At 49.3% G+C, this 21,741-nt stretch overlaps 5 protein-coding genes across 5 annotated transcripts; 3 read left to right on the top strand and 2 right to left on the bottom strand.

Annotated features, from left to right (window-relative positions):
• Nucleotides 1-117: 117 nt before the first annotated feature.
• Nucleotides 118-1,199, top strand: COCVIDRAFT_26123 (hypothetical protein; the record flags this gene model as incomplete). Its single annotated transcript, XM_014701787.1, has 8 exons — nt 118-258; nt 306-331; nt 386-424; nt 476-504; nt 554-699; nt 749-822; nt 871-1,137; nt 1,187-1,199. 8 exons carry the CDS (start codon nt 118-120, stop codon nt 1,197-1,199), a joined length of 735 nt encoding a protein of 244 aa, XP_014557273.1.
• A 1,304-nt stretch (nt 1,200-2,503) lies between these two features.
• COCVIDRAFT_26122 (hypothetical protein) lies at nt 2,504-5,612 on the top strand (the record flags this gene model as incomplete). Its single annotated transcript, XM_014701786.1, has 7 exons — nt 2,504-2,944; nt 2,998-3,540; nt 3,588-3,861; nt 3,914-4,697; nt 4,753-4,845; nt 4,921-5,075; nt 5,158-5,612. The coding sequence occupies 7 exons, from the start codon at nt 2,504-2,506 to the stop codon at nt 5,610-5,612; spliced, it is 2,745 nt and encodes a 914-aa protein (XP_014557272.1).
• Nucleotides 5,613-5,950: 338 nt separating this feature from the next.
• On the bottom strand, nt 5,951-7,411 carry COCVIDRAFT_15492 (hypothetical protein; the record flags this gene model as incomplete). Its single annotated transcript, XM_014701768.1, has 1 exon — nt 5,951-7,411. The coding sequence occupies one exon, from the start codon at nt 7,409-7,411 to the stop codon at nt 5,951-5,953; it is 1,461 nt and encodes a 486-aa protein (XP_014557254.1).
• A 621-nt stretch (nt 7,412-8,032) lies between these two features.
• On the bottom strand, nt 8,033-9,883 carry COCVIDRAFT_97590 (hypothetical protein; the record flags this gene model as incomplete). The annotated part of the gene is made up of 2 exons (XM_014701863.1): nt 8,033-8,477; nt 8,526-9,883. 2 exons carry the CDS (start codon nt 9,881-9,883, stop codon nt 8,033-8,035), a joined length of 1,803 nt encoding a protein of 600 aa, XP_014557349.1.
• A 1,470-nt stretch (nt 9,884-11,353) lies between these two features.
• On the top strand, nt 11,354-21,194 carry COCVIDRAFT_97420 (hypothetical protein; the record flags this gene model as incomplete). Its single annotated transcript, XM_014701862.1, has 6 exons — nt 11,354-11,466; nt 11,551-11,700; nt 11,750-11,844; nt 11,902-17,721; nt 17,770-20,817; nt 20,875-21,194. The coding sequence occupies 6 exons, from the start codon at nt 11,354-11,356 to the stop codon at nt 21,192-21,194; spliced, it is 9,546 nt and encodes a 3,181-aa protein (XP_014557348.1).
• Nucleotides 21,195-21,741: the final 547 nt, after the last annotated feature.

Below are 21,741 nucleotides of genomic sequence, written 5' to 3'. Positions count from 1 at the left end.
TGTCTTGTTGCCAACCCGCCCCTCCTTCCGCCTTCGCATCTCGCAGTTGCCCTATCAACAGACGCTGTAAACAACACCTTCCTTGCCTACACCGCTCCCTACAACACCACCGCAAAGATGTCGGCACCCAAGGCCACAGCAAAGACTTCATCAAAGAGCTCATCCAAGACTTCTTCAAAGTCCAAGTCCTCCAAGAGCGACTCGTCCAAGGTCCACAAACTTGCCTTGAAGGGCTCTTCTAAAATTGTCAATGAATTTGTAAGTCCGCCAAGCCTACAAACAAGTCGGACGCTTACCCAGATTAGTTTGAGTATTGTATCAATACCATACTGTAAGCACATCGCCTATGCATCACCTGGCACGGCTCGTTGGCTTACCTTTGCAGCTTCCAAAGAGGTGTCTACCCTGCTGAGGACTTCACCGCGTGAGTAAACAATCCACCGCCAAGTGTAAATTGCTTTTTAACAAAAATTAGAGTCAAGAAATATGGATTGACTATGATGGGTAATTGTCACATGTACTCATCGTCTGGATGTCTTGCTGATGTCTACAGTGACTGCTGATGACCAGGTCAAGGCTTACATCAAGAAGATCATGGGTCAGCTCAAGGAATGGATGTACGGCGGCAAGATCTCTAAGCTTGTTATTGTTATCACAAGCAAAGAGACTGGGGAACATGTTGAACGATGGCAGTTTGATGTATGTCAAATTGTACGAAGTCCAGCAATTTTCTTCTAACAACGTTCAGGTTCAAATTTTTGGAAAGGGTTCAAAGTCAAAGTCCTCCAAAAAGGATACTGATCAGGAAAATGCCGCCCCAGAGTATGTCGAGAGGAATAAGTCGACCTTATAGATTCTGACTGTTCGTAGGGCCAGCGATGCACCAGAAGAGAAGACCGAAGCGGAAATTCAAGCGGAGATACAGTCCATCTTCAGGCAGATCACGGCCTCCGTGACTTTCCTGCCAATGCTCGACGGAAATTGCACATTCAACGTTCTTGTGTATGCTGACGCCGACTCCGATGTCCCACTCGAATGGGGTGACAGCGATGCGAAGGAGATCCAGAATGGCGAGAAGGTGCAGCTACGAAGCTTCAGCACTAGCAATCATCGCGTTGACACGCTGGTGAGCTACAGGTCAGCAGCCCTCAAGACGAGTCTTATGTATAGTATACTGACTTTTTAGGCTTGCCGACTAGCGTCATCGGTTCCCTCTTTTTGTTTGGGTTCTTTTCCGCACTTTATTTCTTTGCTTCCTTCGGCCAGATGGACCGAATAACAATACGAGGTTTTTCAGTGGGCTATCCGTTCCTGACATGGACGCATTACCACATCAGTAGTATACTCGGCCAATGGGAATGTTCTATTTACAGCACAAAAAGTATCGAGTACGCGGTTCTTGACACGTTGCCGCAATTTAATTAGGTATCGACTGCGCTGCACTGTGTTTGGTGATCTTCGCGGCTACCAAAACTGACCAAGAAAAACCTAGTGTGTATGGGTTATGCTGCATGGCCAATCTATGGAAACTTTGATATTGCGAACTGGGAGGTAGAGATAGGTCAATCAATGTACAGCGCCAGCCCGGACCACATGTTCCAATACCGTACAAGACTATCGCCCCATTACTTACATAAACTACCGTACTTCGGAGTTGAAATTTCCGGCCAGCCCACGGTCATAGGCTCACAGTAGGTATTGGTTGATATTTTCTAAATTTACCGTTTGCGTACATGAGAGGATAACATGACGTGCTTCACAATGACATACCAACTAAGTATTAACGGTTCGGCAGACGTCATAATCTTCACTCCTGGAGACAGCTTTGTTACACTCACCTGTATTTTCCAACGAACCCACTGAATGGTCCGCAATGCCTCGATACTGTACTGGATCGTTGGGTGCCGCTACTCGCGTAGTGGGTGAGCCTGTTCTTTGCTATTAGTAACACTAATGGAGTTATAGACACCCATCGCTTTCGTACAATGTTCCTACGATATCATGCGGATTTACGTGCAGTAAAAGTGACATTGAGACTCATGCTACAGCTGTAGCAATGACAAGACAGTATTTCTGGTTGAGCAAGCTTCAACACAATTATAACAGAGCGGCGCAACCGAAGCGCACGCCCAACCAGATACTCACAATGCTACCGCCCACTTGTGATATCTAGACGCGCAAGGAAAGTTAGGCGGCCCGTGATCTCTATGATCCAATTCTATTTCCAACGGGTCAACCCATGTCGAGTAGCCCACATACACTGTTTGATCTTCGAGTCGACCAAACATATCACATCTAAAAAATTCAACTGAAGTATCAAATGAAACTATGAAGTGACTGACCATCATCTCTACTCAACGAAATTTTGGTACGCTCGGATCATGTCAGGACGATAAATATCTACCTTTCACCTGCTTTAGTAGCTCGACACTTTCTATCCTATCTCACTCCAAGAACACTCTCTGGCCGTCACCTTGATTTTCGGCACGTCATCTAAGGCACAATGGGTCTCGGAGTGAGACTTCCAGGTAGCTCCCGCGCTGAGCATGCCGCAGACGACAGCGAGGAACCTCCACCACTGAAACCCCTCGCACGGAAGCATAAGGTCAATCCAAGCAGCGCTTCTGTAGGATCCAGATCCCAACCCGCAAGTTTTATACCTCTTCAACTCGGAGGGACCAATTCCCCAAGCTCTAGTTCCGTCGCCGATTCTGAACCCACCCGCGACAGCACCATCTCGGGAACAGATGCTGTACGAGACCTCAAAGCTGAGATATTGTCGAACTGGCTGCACACAAAGCAGGAAGAGCGAGTATGGACATTTGGTGGACCTGGCGAAGGTGTTTTCATGAAAAGAGCAAAAGGGAGTTACGCATGTGCGCCCCATGGAGTTCAGAATGACGGTACAGGCCTCTACCAAGCGGTCACCGAATTGAATGTTCGGGTAAGTGAATGGATTTTCGTCCCTCGATAATCTCCAATTCTGACGTCCTCAAGTGCGCCATAACTGTCAACACTCGGGTTATCAAGTATATCCTAGAGCGTACCACTGTTTCTTATGTTCAGATTCAATCCGGTCTACGTCTCCAGGTCATTCCTGACTTTGAAGCTCTCCCATTCTGCCAAAGGGGCCAGTCGGCTGCGTTCATTGCCTCTCGTGGCATGCTGGTCGTGTGGCAAGATGACCCAAAGCTGCTGCTCGAAAGGGCAGAGTTTATCATCAATGCTTTGATGAGAATGATGTGTGGATCTGAATACGGTTACGACGCGCAAGATATTGAGCTAGAAAAAGTCCTCGGCAAGAACCCCATGGTCGATGTTGAAGAATACGACGAAGTATTTGATCCTACTGGCAGCAGAGATGAAGGCCCACGCGATATCAAACTTTGGCAATCTGCTTATTGCGGTATGTCCATCTTGCTACTGACGACAGCTATCGGATCTGGATGGAGGCAGATTGCCATTCAAGAAGTCCAGGCTTATGACATGCTTCGAATGCTTTTCTTGGTCTGCCTACCTGCCCAAGTTTGGCTTTCACTGGTAAATGCCCTTGATTGTGAGAAACTACAGTCTGCTGATGAACCCAGTTCTTCTTTCAAGCTGTAGTTGGCAATGTTGCACAGATCTTTGGCCCCACCGACCAGATGAACGAAAACAGCAGGTACTACTCTGGAAAGGCGCCCAAACGCCTCCATCGTGATACTTTTGGCGCACCGCTCCCGCATGTCACCGTACAGATGCCTGTATATAAGGAAGGTCTACGTACCGTCATTGAGCCGACTGTTCGTTCAATTAAGCAAGCGATCTCTACTTACGAGCTGCAAGGAGGAAGTGCAAACATCTTCATCAACGATGACGGCAGTAAGTTGATGTGCACCTCCGAAGAATACTATGCATAATAACAAAACAACAGTGCAGCTTCTCTCGGCTGAAGACGCCCAAGATCGCCAGGAGTTCTACGACGAGCACGGCATTGGCTGGGTTGCTCGACCTCGACACGACCCCAAGGGCGAGCATGGAATCAAGCCTTTCACTCGTCCCGGTAAGTTCAAAAAGGCTTCCAACATGAACTACGGCCTCCGTATTAGCTGCAGAGTCGAAGAAATCTTGAACCAGACCCCACGTGGTGAGGGCTGGACCCAACTCGACGAGAACATTGCCTACAAGGAGGCCATAGAGGCGGCTATGGCGGAGCATGTGGGCGAAGCCTGGGCAGACGGAAACATTCGCATTGGCGACTACATTCTCTTGGTTGACTCTGATACCCGTGTTCCCAAGGATTGTTTACTGGAGGCCGTTAGCGAGATGGAGCAGAGCCCTGAAGTTGCCATTCTCCAGTATTCTTCCGGAGTCATGAACGTCACCAACAACTTCTTCGAAAAGGGCATCACGTTCTTTACCAACATGATTTACACTATGATCCGGTTTGCTGTCGCTGGTGGCGATGTAGCGCCCTTTGTCGGACACAACGCTATTCTGCGCTGGGAGGCGGTTCAAAAGATTGCATACAAATTCAAAGAGGAGGATAATACAACTTACGACAAGTTCTGGTCTGAGGAGACTGTTTCTGAGGACTTTGATATGAGTCTGCGACTTCAGAGTGCTGGTTACATTATCCGACTGGCCTCGTACAAGGGTGATGGTTTCAAGGAAGGTGTCTCGATTACGGTCTACGACGAGCTTGCTCGATGGGAGAAGTATGTTCTCTGAAATATTTCTTCGAGCGCTGATTTGCTAACTCTGGTGATCTAGGTATGCCTATGGATGTAATGAGCTTATTTTCAACCCCTTCATTAAGTGGTTTACCAAGGGTCCCTTCACCAAGCTCTTCCGAACGTTCCTTCGGTAAGTCAGAAATCTACAAACCCTGTGATCACTCCCGTGTTCCCAAGATTCATTCAGCTAACCTGAGAATTTTAGCTCAAACATGCCACTCGCATCTAAAATCACTATCATGGCCTACATCGGTACCTACTACGCTCTCGGTTGTTCGTGGATTCTTACCATGCTCAACTACTTCCTCATCGGTTTCTTCAACGGATTTCTCGACCACTACTACATCAATTCGTTCCGCGGTAAGTCTAACAAATATGACTATGCATCCCCATTCTTTGCCCTACCATCACTCGTATCATCCACGTACTGACACAACACCAGTCTACTTCGCCATCGTCCTCATCTTCACCGTCCTCGGCAACATCTCCCTCGCCGTCCTCCGCTACCGCATCGGCGAAGGCTCCATTCTCGGCGGCTTCCTCACCAACCTCAAATGGATTCCTCTCCTCACCATTTTCCTAGGCGGCATCTCCCTCCACATTTCCCAGGCTCTCATCTGCCACTTCCTCAGCATCCCGCTAGAATGGGGGTCTACATCCAAGGAGTCCGAACATGTTTCTTTCTTCGTGGCCATCAGCAAAGTCCTCAGGCGCTTCAAATGGAGCTTCATGTTCTGCTTTACCATGACAGCCGTGATGATTACAATGGCGTTCGCGCTACCGGAGGATTGGCAGATCAGGACTCTGATTGCGGTTTGGCCTATGGGTACGATTATTGTTAGTCACTTTTTGCTGCCGATTGTGCTTAACCCGCAGTTGATGACATTTACCTGGTAAAGCAATGGGTCATACTGTAGAGGAAACAATCGAGCGGTTAGAAAGTAAGGAGTTTAATGCATACAGGACAGCGTGCATGTGTTGGGTAGAGTCCACGGAGTCTCTCCATAGGGATAGAAAGACCACTCCGCACATGCTAGCTCCTGTCAATTTGAGAGCATTTAGAGGGAGTTTAACAGGCTGTTTCGAGGCCTCGTCTTGTTGTAATATTTGTAATAACATGGTCGAGACCTTATTAGGACACGACACGGCGTTCGCAATATACAAATTTAAAAGTCAACAGATTTTCTTCTCTTTATTATCATGCTTTCAAGGCATCAAAGTCAATAAAGGGATTCTCATGCACACCACGTAACAAACTTCTCCACGACAAATTCCTCCAATCCCCATCTTCCGTTCATCCTGCCAAACCCACTGTTCTTGACTCCACCCTGGCTCCCAGTCGGACTGGTATACACGCTAATGGTATTCGCATGTACCTGCCCATACTCTAACTCCCTGCTGATCTTGAGAAACCTTGCCATGTCGCGCGTCCAAACGGTAGCGTTGAGCCCGTAGGCAGAGCGATTCGCGAGTTGGATAGCCTCCTCATCCGCCTTGACCACGTATAGCGAAGCTGAAGGTCCAAATGTCTCCTCGTCGAATATCCTGCTACTGCTAGACGGATTCAGCACAAGAGTGGGTGGAAGCACCGTCGTAGACCCTTCTTTATCCCCATCACTAGACCTTGGAAATACAACATTATCTCCCCTCTTCTCCGCATCCTGAATAAGATCACACGCATGCTGCGCAATCCCCTCAGACACCGCAGCCCCCGTAATCTCCCTCGTAACCTTCCCCATCTCCTCCACAAGCTTCTCCTGAAACTCCTTCGCCACACCCTCCAGCACAATAACCCTCTCTGTACTAAAGCAAATCTGCCCATGATTCATCGTCGCCCCCAACGCACACTGCCTCGCCGCAACCCCCAGATCCGCATCCTCTAGCACAATCGCCGGACACTTACCCCCCAACTCCATCAACACCGGCTTCAAATACCGCGCCGCAACAGCCATAATCTGGCGCCCGACGGCCGCCGACCCAATAAACTCAACCTTGCGAATCGCCTCGTGCGAAATAAGCGCCTCTGTAACCGCCACTGCATCCTCCCGCACACATTGCACCTGGTTCAACACACCCGCGGGAACCCCCGCCTCCACAAACGCCTTTGTGATTTCAAAATGCGTAGCTGGACACATTTCAGAGGCTTTGAAGACAACCGTACATCCTACTGCAATCGCACTCGCGATCCCCCTCGTCGCGAGGATCAACGCTGCATTCCACGGCGCAATACACAGGACAGGTCCAATGGGTTCTTTGAATACGAAGCCCGTCGTCCCTGGTTTCTCAGTCGGGGGGATAACGCCGGCTACACTACTGATTTGCGCGGCGATCTCGCGCAGGTAGGAAATGGCGAGATTGACGTTTTGGAGGGCCCAGGCAGGGGTGCAGGATGTTTCGCGGGTTTGGGTGGAGACGAGGGTGGCGCTGTGGGTGAAGTAGTGGTCTGCTACGCGGAGGAGCAGGTCCCGGCGCGTGGTGTGTGGTGTTTGGCGCCAGGATTTGAAGGCTGTCCAGGCAGCGGTTGCGGCGTGCGTGGCGTCCTTGGGGGAAGCGGAGCAGGCGTGGTGGGAGGGTGTGGTGGATGAGGAGGGGGTTATGGGCAAGGTGGTGGTGGTGTGGATGGGTTCATTGTTGATCCATAGGGGAATGAGGGAGTTTGGGGTGGTTGATCTTGTGGAGTCCGGGTTTGTTGACATGGTGGGGTTGATTTGGTGGAGGGTGTGCTGATGATGGAGTGACTTGTGCTCTTTCTGCTGTCTTTTCTATCTTTCTCACTGGAAGCTCGTAGATTTGCTGCAATGGCTCTATAAAAATTTCCTTGAGTTGTCAGGATGTGAATGGGGTATAAATGATGTCCCAGGTTTTGCCCTCAAATGGCGTCGATGTAGTACCGGTTCGCAATACTCCCGCGGCCCTCTTCCGTTGATGTGGATCATCCTTCGGCAGATGTCGAGTGCCGCCGCGGCACTATGAATCCGACCGGACACTGCTTCATCGTCACCCACGTATCAGCTACAACTAGCACTTCTGTTTTCAGAGCTTCACAATATGTGCAATGGAAATTGTGATGAAAAAGGTATGCTATTACAGTTTTAGCAGTAAGCCCTCATTCTTAGGTCGGATGTAAACCGCTGGTAGAACCCTACGCACCATAATGTGATGTCGCATAAGTTATCCAAAGGGCAAGCTCATACCCTTGTATTCATTTAGGACGAACTATATCGAGTGCTGATTGAAAGATACTTTGCGCTAAAAATCAAAGTCAGATTTCTAGTGAATTTATTGAATCGCGTAAAACACCATGTAATCCTCAAGCATCAAACATCCATCTTTTGTTTTTCCAAATCCGCTGCCACGTCCTCTGCTTTTAACCTCTCAGCCCTCTCAGCGGCCCTCTTCTTCTTGTTCTCTAACCTCTCTCTGTCCTCTCTCATCTGCCTAATCAATGTGCTCTTTTCCCTAATCTTATGGCCGTAGAGATAGAATACCACAGGGATGGGTATCATGGCAAATTCTATCAGCGATAGCATAGTGGCACTCCAGTGCGGACCAAGGGTCTTATACATCTGAGGACCGGCCAAAGGAAGGGCGCCGCCCATTGCAGAGCGGAGAACTGCATTTCCAGCAAGCGCGGAGGCAGCATAAATACCATAGGAGTGAACAAGGTAGTTTGAGGCGTATATGAAGACGCCACAATTACCAGCACCGAATGGGACGCCAGCAAGGATTGGAAAGATCCAGTGAACGTTTGGAGTGCAAGTCCTGTGGCAATGTTAACTGCTGATTTGAGAAAGACTAAAGGATGCTTACCATGCAAAAATCATTTCGCCCACTGGGACACAAACCGCTGCGATGACGACAACACTGACCATAGCTTCTGGATACGGCTTACCCGTTTCAGGGTCCTTCTTGTGACTGTTGATCATACGGCGGATAAGTGGCTCAGAGGCTATTACCAGTACACCCCCAACGCCAATGCCGATGTAACCAAGTCCCACTAGTCCGGGCGACCAGCCTCGGAGTTCTCCAAAAACGATTGGATATGACACGAAGCAAAGGTACAAAACTCCATAGACGAGCGCAATGTAAACATCCCAGAAAATGCAAATCGGTTCGTTGAAGGCCATGCTGAAGGGACGGTACAGATTCTCTTTCAACAAAGGCCAAAACGATTTCTTGTCATCGTAGCGCGAGTAATATCGAGGATCAGATGTTTCCTTGCGTTTCTTGGCGGATTTTGCGCGAAGGATGGCTGGCGCATATGTTTCTTTTACCATGAATACCATGAACCATGAGGCACCGGAGCCGATCATCACAACCCAATTTGTCCATCGCCAACCCAGAGCCTGGAATACGAAGCCAGAAATCACAGGCCCTATTACGGGCCCATTCATAGGACCAAGAGACCAAATAGAAAAGGCCAGGGCGCGGTATTCTTCGCGAGAGATATCAGAGACGGTACCTGGAGCGTTGGAGATCATGGCAGCTCCTGCAATGGCACCAAAAAAGCGCATGACAAGAATCTGCGCAAGGTTGTTTGCCATGGCACTTGGCAAGACGAGAATTGTAAAGGCAGCGACAGCAGTCAAATACACTGGTCTTCTGCCGTACATTTCACTGAGTGGCGCGAGAAGCAGCGATCCGATTGCAAGACCACACATGTATGTCGTGATGCCTAGAATGACAGGCGTCTTTGAGCGTATGCCAAACGACGCCATCATGCCCGGTATGCCGCTTGTGTAGCTTGTGGAGTACATGACTACGACTAAGGTGGAGAAGCTCATGAAGAAGATGACAACTGCCTTCTTAGCCATTGGCCAGTCCTGTGGATTCTCGCCGTCATCGTCGAAATCAACCTCAAAGCGGGCGTCTTGGGTTGCATTGGTAGTCACGGTCGCAATTGCGTCGTCCTTGTCGCCAGGCCAAGAGTAGCCTGTATTCCTGCTCCATGTGTGGTGTATGGCAGGGCGAGCGTCTGCTACCGAAGCAATTGAGTCGGATCGCGTCGATGCTGAGGACACAGAGGTATGGTCATGTTCGGATTCGACCTCTTCCACCACGCGGGGCTTTTCTGAGGTATGCGACTGGGATGAGGGCAACATGCTATTTCCCTGAAGTGGTGGAGTGATTGCGACACGAGTGTCTTTGTCAAAATCACTGTTGGACATGGCGCTGGTGGAGGCGCTGCCAAAATCCCACAGTCAACAGCATAAAAGTACGGAAGGAAGAAAGAAAGACTCAATAGCGGACTCATGGGCAGCGAGTGCGGAATATGGCCATTCCATGATTGCGCCATGGACCAGAGGGGCTAGCTGCGAACGCCTTGTGGCGATGGCGCTTTGCCGTCTTCATCACAGCGGTTTCCAATACAACGGGAATAACGGTGATAGCACAGCGGTGACGGTATGGAAGATAAGAATATAGCCGAGGTCTTTGTCGCTTGTGGAGTGGGGTGGAGTCTTCCAGTGGAGCATGGCGCTGCGAGGGACGGTGGCCAGGTTGTGGATCCTAGGCTTGAAAAAGCTTCGCCTGAATGTACGCAGCGAGGTGTGCATGATTGGTGACATTATTGGTGAATGGGTGTAGACTTAACAAGTACCGAGAGCGCGATTCGTTCAGTGGAAAGAGGGATGCGGGCTGGAGTGACGAAGCTAGAAGCAGAGGAGGGGAAGTCCGGTCAGGCTAACTAAGCAGCATACGGGCAAACCTCGGGACGGACCTTTTGTTAGCCTCTTCTCCTTCCCGTCAACTGTGGATCGTCCATTCTCCTCCAACCGCACTTTCAGTGCATAGTATTGTTGCGGCAAAAGGATGACTTCTGGTGCTGCGACAATTCTGTTGGCGCCCTTCATGGACACGTTTGCTCCGCCACACTCGTGTGGTATCACATAAATCAACCCACCATACTCACGCTGCGAGAATAAGCTAATAATGGCCTACAGTGCGACCTTCACCAACAATGCACCATGTTTTCATCCTGCGAGCAGCCTCGAGCAGCCTCGAGCAGCCTCCCGCAATCCCGCTGCCGGAAAATGACCCATGGATCTCAGCTTTCCCTTTTCCCTTTGTCTCGTCTCCCATTGGTCTCCTTGCGTCTCACCCATTCTCTGCGTGGCCCTGTTGCTATCCTTATACATACATCAAATTCACAGTTCATCCCCTATCTTTTATATCCTTGCTTCATATATGACTAGCAATCTGTATCTACTTTGGTGACTTTTGCGGATGATCAAAACGATTCACGCAAGGCTACGTGCATGCTGCAGGCCCAGGCGACACGCAATTTTGCGACACACATATGTAGGCTACCATCTTCAGCCGCTTTCAGACCTGCACGGCTGGTGGCTTTCCCTTTTCTCAGTAGGCGCTTTGGATTTATTGGACAAGGCTGTGCGCATAACTTCAGTTATCTCTGCCAACCCACAAGGCTCACTGATCACGCCTCACCTTCACTGAGGCGCCAACTGTGGAGCCTTGCCAAGGTACCGCGCCGTGTGCTGGCAGACGTGTTTTCAGCACAAAATCTACTTATCACCCTAGGTATTCTCGCAGTAGTAATCTTTTCAACGACTGTAACACGCCTCTCCTCAATTTATCTCGCCGGCTGCTTCTTTGCGGCTGATCTTCCCTTAACAATTATGGCTTCCACTAGCCGCCTGGACTTTCTGCATCAGCTGTACAATCATGTGGCGCTGCCTCGCGACGTTCCAGGCAAGGAGGATGGGAACCTCCATCACATCGATGCCGCCTTGTTGAATCGCATGATGGACGCTGTTGTGAAGATCACCGCCTATTCTACTGTGAACTTACGATTCCACTTGGAGGGGCTATACAGCTCACTGCAAGCATCCCAAATACTCAACGTCAGCGGGGCTCTCAGCAAGTCTACATTGATGAAGCAATTTTGTACTCTGGGCCAACACAAGATGCTTGTACTTCACCTCAACCCTCAGAACTGTGGTCTGCTTATATACCATCAAACCAGGTAGGCTCAAGTGATGCGAAATTGCTCACGACACTGCTAACTCGTACAGTTCCGTGGGTGAGAGTTCCATCGTTTTTGAGGCCTTCGAGACATCTGCAACTGCCGACAAGGTACTTGCAGCAAAGAGTGCCCTGCAATGGGATTGTGAGTACCGTGCACATGAACTGAATGTGGAAAAGGTCCTGACAGCCTTCGATATAGTTCCTGGATCAGCGGTCTCTATCTCTGAGTCGACTTTCAACGAACCTTCTTTCCAAGATGCTCTCGCAAGTTTTCTCGAGCAGGCGAGCACTGAATATGTCACAAAGTTCGCTGCCATCACCTGGAAAGCAGCTGCCAAACTGGCCGAGATCCGAGACACAAGCGACCCTGCGATCATATCTGGTCTGTTGATGGCTATATTGGAAGCCAACGGCACTACAACCAACGTGCCCCGACTGCGAAAACGAGTACGTGACACCGTTATCTTTGAAAATGCTCGAAAGCCTTGGAGACGATCTGCTTTCTACCTGGTCTTAAGAGTAGCTACCCAGAGGTATCTGTATCAACATCTGGGCGCCCAACAGGGTAGGGAAATGTATAAGACTATCATGTGCGTATTTCATGCACAACTCCTAGAGAATGCATTGAAGAGAATACCTCTTGAGGCTGCCTTCTTCTTGCGCCAGAAGCTAGGGCGGCGCCTTGCAAAGCTCAGTTCCGACCTGCACAGCTCGAACCATCCTTCAATTTGTGCGCATCCCTTTGACGGACTGCCATTAGAACGAGATTTCGAGAAGATGCTAGGAACAACAGGTGCATACCTGAAGCAGGTTTGGCAAACCTACCAAAGGGATCGGGAACGACAAGTCCCAGGATTGCGCCGATATGCTAATCCCAACGAATCCCGACTTCATCTAACCAGCAGCAGCAAGGTCTTGAGAAATACTTCATTTGAGTATCTCTCGTTCCCGAGACGCCAGGAGCGAACTGCTGCCAGCCTCCTGGATTCTTATCAGCAGTCTGCGACCTCAACCAAACCCTACATGGAAGCTGTATCCGGCCACATCTCTTCATCAAAGTATCATGAAGACGTCGTACTACCGGCCAAGTGCTCGACAAAACATGAAAGCCCCCGTATCATTGAATTAAGCGGCACAATACGCGAGTATGTTCGCATCATTTGCACGGGAGATCAGACGTACACATACCAAAAGAGCCAACAGTTGCTCTACCTCATGGAACTGTGGGTTCTCCTGGACAAGGCTACTGTCGCATGCTACCCACTACTTCTGGATTACCACCCCGGCTTTGATTCCGATATACTTGATCCTATCGAGCTGTTGACGCTTGAGGAGATGACCAGAGTTCAAGAAGTACGGCGGTATTTGTCAACACGATGCCACTCCCGTACAGTGACGCAAAGCAAAACCATTTTCGATGATCCTGCTGACGACTGCTTCGCTGTGCGGTTCTATGATAACGAGTGTCTTGAGGGTGAGCTTTCAGCCATGCGGGAGGAGATTGAGGATGCAGCCGAACAGGCATGCATAAAAAAAGAAACTGAATGGGAGGAAAAGAGCACAGAGTACGAAAAGAAGACACTCACTTTGAACGAAAAAGAATGCATATATGATTCCGTCATAGACCGAGATCTTCGCGTGGCTGACTCACGCCATAGAGTTCGCTGCGAATGGCACAATCTTCACCATGAGTTGAAGAACATGAGGATCCAGATCTTCGAGCACCCTCTTCCAAGCTACGAACCGGCTGTGAAAGCAACAATTTTCGAGCTCCAATGTCCAAAAGAGTTTGCGGCATACCGTGATGCTACTTGGCTCATTCTCTCGAGCTTGTGCCACAAACCAGTTGAACACTTAGACCGCATATCACTCGTCCGCGACTACTCACAACTTCAGTCCTACGCAAACAACACCCAATGCCAGGTAACCTTGGGGTCTTACAAAAAAGCCCACCTCGAATCCCACTATGCAACTTGGGGCTTCCCGATCGCGCTACAAGAGATTATTCGCACTTGTGGCTTGAAGCCTCGATACTACGATAGTGCTGGTGCCTGCTGGACCGATAGGCTAACAAAGGCTTCATTTTGGCATCATTTTCCCGTAAAGCTCCCGCCAAACTCACCGTTTTCAACTCTCAATCTGGACTACGGTACATGGCCGACATCAAACCAGATTCAAGCAAGCCAAGCCAAGTGTCCTCAAGGACTGGGTATTCATGAATTTACAGCTTTTCAAGGTCTACTGGTCGGCAATCATTCACGATGGATCAGTCTTCTTCGAGAGTTGGGTTCAAGCAACATCAATTTCTCGTCCGAGTCAACCTGGGTAATTGTTTCACGTCTAGTATTTCAGCAAGGGCCGAGCTATGACCAGACATCTGAGTACACAGACATTCACAGCCCACTAGCGGACAATGATCTCTCTACTGCATTGTTGGCGCAAATCGACTACCGCCTACAAGGCATTCGGCGCAACTGGAGGGAGCCCATACAAATGGAAATCTTGATTACGATACTGCTCAAGGTTATATCGCTGGCTAGAGACTCGAAAGTTCTGAGTCGTGCTATGGAAATTCTCCATCAAGCTCGTAAGATAACTGACGACTGGCGAAGAGAGCTCCAAGCGATCGTCACACAGGACCCTACTGTCTTACCATGGATCATATGGGCTTCACTCTTGTGTAAGCGGACGTTGCACACGGAAGGCCAGCTGCTAGGTGTACCAGAACACCTTCAGACATATTTGGATGCGTCAATCTCTCTTCATTACAACCTTTCGGTAGAAATTGGAGGCATGCCTTGCAGTCTGCAAAACGCCATTATTCGGGATGTCTTGTTCGCTTACGAAAACCGCGATCTTGTGAGGAGAACTCTGCTTGCGCATCCTGAGACATTTACAGCTTCACTGAAAGCCGTGTGGCATGTCCCCGGCAGCTTTGAATGCACTGGTTTGGCATTAGAGGATATTCCCGATACTTGGTGGATGTCGCTTACGCTAAGGTCTAATGCCGAGCAGGTTTCTAACTTTGTGCATTTCAACTACCTCTATGGCACTCTTCTCATAGACGGGAAGGAGATGGGTACATTGCCGTTGTCTTATCGTGCCCATCCAACATTCCAGCACCTCTTCGGTACTAAAAACCCGATTGTTTACCCCTCCCCCCTGAGGGGCATGGATTTTGCGTTATGCGAGGTGATGCCAAATAGGCACAGAATTCATATGGCCTACCGCAATGGCCAAGTCATCATCCGTGCTGATAATGATGGCCACTTGCTTGAGTTCGTTCCTTCCGGGATTTTCAGGCCTGATCTTCCCCTGCCTTTGGTAGAAGGTTGCTATCATTGGCTCCACGTCCATACCGGTCAAGTCGAAATCCGCCAAAAACATAGATGGACGTCTAGTCCCACGAATTGGTGGTTACGACCATATCAACACGGGTCATATCGTGCTGTACGACAGTTTCAGGGGCCCAAGGAGACCATACTTCTTGAGCCAAGAAGCTCCCTTGTTCAAGATATCGCTCGAATATTTAGTCATTTCGAGACTCCTTCTCAGATGTTGGTGTGGGTTTCACGAGATGGCCAAGTGAGTGTAGAGCTAAAGCGCATGGAACTCAGTTTCTTCATCAATCCCAAAGGCCAACTACAGTCACAACGACTTGGTGCTATAATTTCGTTCAAGCAAGATTGTGGAACCTGGTATGGTCTACGTAACAAGATCATAATACAGTCTATCTCCAATCACCGCCAGACAAGCGTCCTGATCCCCTTGGGAGATTTCAAAGTTTTCAGGGATGGGCCACATGTTTGCGTCGACATCGAAATGGGTAGCGGCCAGTATCTCAAATACTCGATCAATGACACGCTGGGTCGTATCGACTGTGCGCCTGAGCCACGTCTGTTGTACACCAAGGCTCTGTTACATGCTTATACATCGCATGTGATAGCCGATCCACTTACAGGGCGAACAGGGACTGAAGAGGCACTCCAACTACTTCATTCTGCAGCCTATCAGCCCTGGAACCCATTGCCAAATCACATGATAGATTTGCTAAATCGCATTGCAGACCTCTCACCTAAGCGTGGGTATTATCCGCCAGAATCTAGATACATGGAAACGGTGCGCTGGAACGCTGGCTGCACCATTCATATGCAAGATGATGGCCTTGTTGCCGCTGTTGCCCGGATCCTGCGAAGGTCGTCCGATCTATCCCATTTCTTTCTCGATCAGGAGGTTCAAGAACGACCTGAGCTACCCACGGAAGCCACGCATCTCGCTGCGCGTGCACTCGCAAGGTCCGCTACTCCGAAGAGGAAGACTACCAGCTACCAGGATGATATCTACTGCACACGCGACATCCGCACATCTTCACAAGGGTTCTTGAATGTACTGGAGATATCAAAACTGCTTTTATTTTGGAAGCCATCATGCACTCTAGATGATTCACTAGTAGCGCTTCTGCACGATGCTCCAGTTGTGGGTGGCTACGACAAGCTCTACCGAAGATGTTTGCTCAGTGATCACTTTGCTGTCGACCTCCGAGCAGAGTGGGGTGCACTCGCACAGAAGGCCCTGCAGTGCAATTTGGACGACAAATTCAGTCTGATGTTTCTCTTCAGTGTACTGGCATTTTCCCCAGATGCAAATCTTGACTTACTCCGTATCTTGGTTTCCTTCGCCATGCTGCCAGAGCTACGTGCTATACCTACACCGAAACACCCTGCGTACTCCCATTTTCGTGCGGATGGAGCACCTCCAACGTCATACTTTGTATCCCTGATGGTCAAAGCACGAATTGCTTTCTCGGAAACCGGATTCAAAAAGCGCTCACAGCTCATCAAAGCCCAAAGCTTGCACGAACCAAGTGTGGATAAAGCATGCGAGCTGCTGGCTACCTCGATTTCTGCGCAATGGCCTAGTTTGAGAATTGATCCAAAGAGATTACCTACAATCAATCCAGAGTACTTGGATGTTGAACGTGCCTTGGCCGATATCACTCCGGAATGGACTCGTCTTACACAAAATCATGAGCTGTGTACATATCTAGAGCAGGTTCAAAAAGTTCTTTCACAAGCAAGTCTCCAACATGGTCAATCCTTGCCACCTATTGTCACAGAAAACGAACTACCGCCAGCTGCAATCTATCCTCAAAGGTCAAGAGCCAATGACGATCTGACACTTCGACATCTGCTTAAATTCCACATTCCTAGCAGCACTGTGGCTATGGCAACAGCTCTTCCTGTAACCGGGTCATACGCCAGGGCTCTGAATGTCAGATCCGGTAACATAGTCCATACCCCGGGAAATCACTACCGCCACATGAACAATTCCAAAGATCAGAAAGTGCTTTATGCTCACAGTATCGCTCCTCAATCGGAAGAAATAAGCATGCTTCGAGAAGTAGTCGCTAGGTTCAAGGATCCCTCGTCTTTCGTCCAGTGTAGGTACGCAAAGGAGCTCGAAGCCAGCATTAACGCCCTTCAAAAGCGTATAGTGAATAAGAAAGACACCCTGTCTCAACAATACCATCAAATCAGAGCAGTAGAAATAATATCGGCAAAGAGGTCTGCGTCCGCAGCAGCAGAACATATCAGACGTACACTTCGCCACAGTGACCCCCAAGCAAAGTGGCTTCAGATGGTCGATCTCTGGCCAAGTATGACGTTCATCGATCTGCTTGGTGAACTCCGAGAATCTTCAAAGACTAAATTTGGGGAAGGCTCGAAAGAGGCGCTAGTCGCTTTTGGCCTTGTCATGGCCAAATTACAACGTCTACTTCGCATTGCGGATGCCCAAAAGAGACACAAAGATCAACAGGTCCAAGATGAGTGGGCCAATGAAGGCCATACCAACTGGGATCCATTGAAGCATCCTGATTGGTTGTTGTTAGAGATTGATGGTGATGTTCTCCTTCGAGAAGAGCAGGTAGATGTAGCATTGGCGACCGTTTTACCGCCGTCCGACCAAAATTCTGTTCTGCAACTTCTCATGGGCAAAGGAAAGACCTCTTGCATCCTCCGTAAGTATATGAGATCAATATTGTTGCCATCTTGCTAACTAATCTTAGCCATGGCGGCCGCACTTCTTGCCAACGGAACAGACCTAGCACGCGTCGTGGTACCACGAGCGCTCTTACTACAGTCCGCACAAGCGATGCAGGTAAAACTTGGGGGTTTGGTCAATCGTGAATTGATGCATGTGCCCTTTTCTCGAAGAACACCCCCAAAGGAGTCATTGATACATCTCTACGGAAAGCTTCACACTAAGCTACGAGATCGCCGTGGTATCCTTCTTGCGTTGCCTGAGCACATACTATCATTCAAACTGAGCGGTCTACAGCAGCTTTGTGATGCAAATCTTGAAGCAGCATCTAAAATGATGGACACTCAGCGTTGGCTAGATCAGTATGCTCGGGACGTCTTGGACGAGTGCGACGTATCCTTGGCGATACGAACACAGCTCATCTATCCTTCTGGTACGCAGATGACTGTCGATGGCCATCCGATGCGATGGCAAGTCATTCAGGCCGTCCTCCACCTTGTCAAAGACTTTTCGACAACAGTTCAATCACGCTATCCCCACAGTATTGAGATCGTCAGGCGTGGTTTTGATGGATTCCCTCTCCTGTACTTTCTGCGCAAAAATGCTGAAGAGTACCTACTCGATCTTCTCGTGAAGATCATCTGCAAAGGCCAAACACCATCGATTCTGCCTTGCGCCGAATATTCTCTCGACATGCGACAAGACATTGAGACATATATTTCTGTTCCTACTGTCCGCAGTCATATAGTGACCAGGATTTCTAATCAGTTTCGAGACAAGCCAAAGTTGATGCGAACAATCAATCTGCTTCGTGGACTGTTTGTTCATCGCATACTGCTCACCACCCTGAAGAAACGTTGGAATGTGCAATACGGACTGCATCCAGTACGTGCGCCTATAGCTGTACCATACTTGGCAAAAGGCGTACCATCTCCTACCGCTGAATGGGGCCATCCGGACGTAGCCATCACTCTAACATGCCTATCTTTCTACTACCAGGGCCTGAACATCTCTCAGTTCAAAGAGTCTTTCGAACATCTGGCCAAGACCGATGAGCCTAGTATACAATACGAGAAATGGTTCCCAAAAGGATGCAACATACCAAGAGAACTGGAAGATTATGCTGCCATCAATGCTGAAGATGTGCGACAGTTGAGCGAGCTATACCAGGCGGTCCGATACAGCGCGTGCTTGATCGACTTTTACCTGAACAACTTTGTCTTCCCAAAATATGCAAAGACCTTCAAGCTGAAGCTCCAAGCTTCCGGTTGGAATCTCTTCCCATCGATTGCTACAAAGAAGACGCAGGCTGGAGCTCGTGTTACTGGATTCTCGGGTACCAACGACTCCCGACATCAACTGCCTCTTTTGATTCAGCAACGAGACATGCCAAAGCTGGCACACACCAACGCAGAAGTGCCTTATTATCTCCTAGCTCCTCGCAATCAGTCATATGTTCGTATGGCATCTCCGACTGGTGTTCGCTGGACCGAGTTGGATTTACTGAGGAACCTTGCAAACCCCTCTCCTTATGCTCGCTCTAACCGAAATTATGGGGTATTCTATGGCGCGAACAATCAATTTCTGCTCCAACAGCAACGGCCAATTCGAATCCTTCTTGATGCTGGTGCCCAGGTGTTAGAGCATTCGAACAAAGCCTTCGCTAGAGCTTGGTTGCATGCAGACTCCGACGCAGCTGCAGCCGTCTATTTCGATGATGACCATCGTGTGTGGGTATTGTACCGCACAAATAAGACGATCCCACTAGTGGCATCTCCATTTGCCGATAATCTCGATCGATGCGTTGTGTACTTGGACGAAAGCCACTGTCGTGGGACTGACCTCAAATTTCCGCCTCATGCGCGAGCTGCGCTTACTCTTGGCCAACACTTAACCAAAGATGCGCTTGTACAGGCAGCCATGCGATTGCGTCTACTCGGCCAAACCCAATCAGTTGCTTTCTACTCTCCCCCAGAAGTACATCAAGGCATACTGGACCGATTGAACGTGACTGGACATGGCTACCGCCCAACATCTGGTGATGTGCTTCAGTGGGTCTTTGGCCAGACATGCGATATCATGGAGCAATCTGAACCCTCATTCTTTGCTCAGACATCGCAATACATGCAGCAAGAGCAAGCAAGGTTGGAACATCCAGACTACCTTGGAGACTCCATTTCGCGAGATGCGTTCCTTTCCAAAGTGCGCATCAAGGAAACGCTCTCGTTGAAACAGCTTTATCAACCAAAAGTCCAGCGCCAGAATGGTTCTTCGAAAACAATCAAATGGAATCTGGTATTGGAAGATATTTCCACCGAGCTACAGCGTCGAAAGAAGCATTTCCAAGATCGTGGAAGTGCTGTTCACGCATCAGCCCTGGAAGAAGTGGAGATTGAGCAGGAGCGTGAGGCAGAGCGTGAGATTGAGTCAGAGGTGGAACATGTGCGCGAAATTCAACAATCTCTAGCATATGAAGCAGCCAAAGTGAAGAAGCTTCATGACGACGTCATGCATTTTGCGACGTTTGGACGCCTGGTAGCTGGAAGCGATGCTTACCGGCCCATGTTCTCCCAGCTTGCACGCACGGAACTAGGTCTCAAGCACACGGTCAATCCTTCCATGAAGTCAGGTCTCTGGATTTCTGCTCAATTCAATCGAACCATTGAGACTTTTGAGCCGAACGACAATTACATTCGCTCTCCGCACTGGGTTCTTTGGAGTGGAATCAGCGAGCAAGCTCTCCTGGTCAGTCCGGAAGAAGCAGATGAACTAATCCCCATCTTACAGCATCCCAGGTTTCTGGAGGCCGATAACAAAGTTCATCTCCTTGTGTACGCTGCACCGGTCACGCGTCGGATGCTTCACTTTAACCAACTGAACTACTACGCGACGCCTACTCTGCCAACCGACTTCCGCGCCCCTTTTTGGCTGAGAATAGAGCTAGGCCTGTTCTCTGGGCGCCTATACCTCGAGTGGGACGAGTACCACACGTTACTTGAGTACTTGGGACTATGCGACGATCTGTCGCAGCACCCTGAGAAACCTCCTTTTGCGACAAAGCCGCTTACCTTCCGTACGTATTTCCAACACACTCCGTATTGCACTTTTGATACTAACTTATTACAAATAGTCCACGAATGGATCACACTCCGCCGCAAAGGTCAAGACTTCGAGCATACACCCATGGGCTTCATCACGACCGGCAAGCCGCTCACTGAGAAACATCCCTTCTTCCGCGTACTTGCGAGCGAAGACGACCCCGAGCGTGTGCAGAAGATTGCGCGACATGCACCAGGGTATTCGGAAGAAGAGCAGGATGACGATGAACATGACGATCAGGGTGATGAGGATTTCGCCCCTGCCGTTGAGCATGTAGATGAATCGGAGGACGAGGAGGAGTCCGACTCTAGTAGGGATGAAGAATTCCAGGATGCTGAGGATGGGGAGTAAACGTCATCCGTCTAATGCGGATTTTCCTATACACAATTTGTAGTGTAGTTTTTGTAGAGGGCCTCCGCCCGCAAATCTCAAGACTGTATTTACGCCTGACTAAGAGGCTGCGCTCCCTGACTTCATGATCAACCCGTTGCCTGTCTTTTTGTTTACGGGTTCCTAATGAAATACCGCTCTCGTCGGGGAATTGTTTCTATTTGCCCACTTCTAGAGCATCCACAATGGCACTACTATTGTCCGCTACCTCGACGAGTTATATACCAACGCCTACTGCGCGGCGCAGGTGTTGGCGTGCGCCTCGATGTCATGAGTAATCACAAAGCAATATATACACACGCCTAGGGTTATTTTGTGGATTGTATTTGCCTCTTGTAATTGAGCAGCCATGTGATTTACATCATGGCGAAATCGTCTCGGCAGTATTGTTAGGAAAGCTCTATAGACTCGACTCGCCCGTCTATTACTATTACCTTGCCCTCGCCGATGTCGCACTCTTTTCTAGATCAGTATAAATTTCCTAGATCCTACTTCTGTATCATCTTCT

This window comes from Bipolaris victoriae (assembly GCF_000527765.1).
Source record: "Bipolaris victoriae FI3 unplaced genomic scaffold scaffold_36, whole genome shotgun sequence".
NCBI classification, from domain to species: Eukaryota; Fungi; Ascomycota; class Dothideomycetes; order Pleosporales; family Pleosporaceae; genus Bipolaris; species Bipolaris victoriae.
Note: the sequence above shows the minus strand (reverse complement) of the source record. Positions and strands in the feature narration are given on the sequence as shown.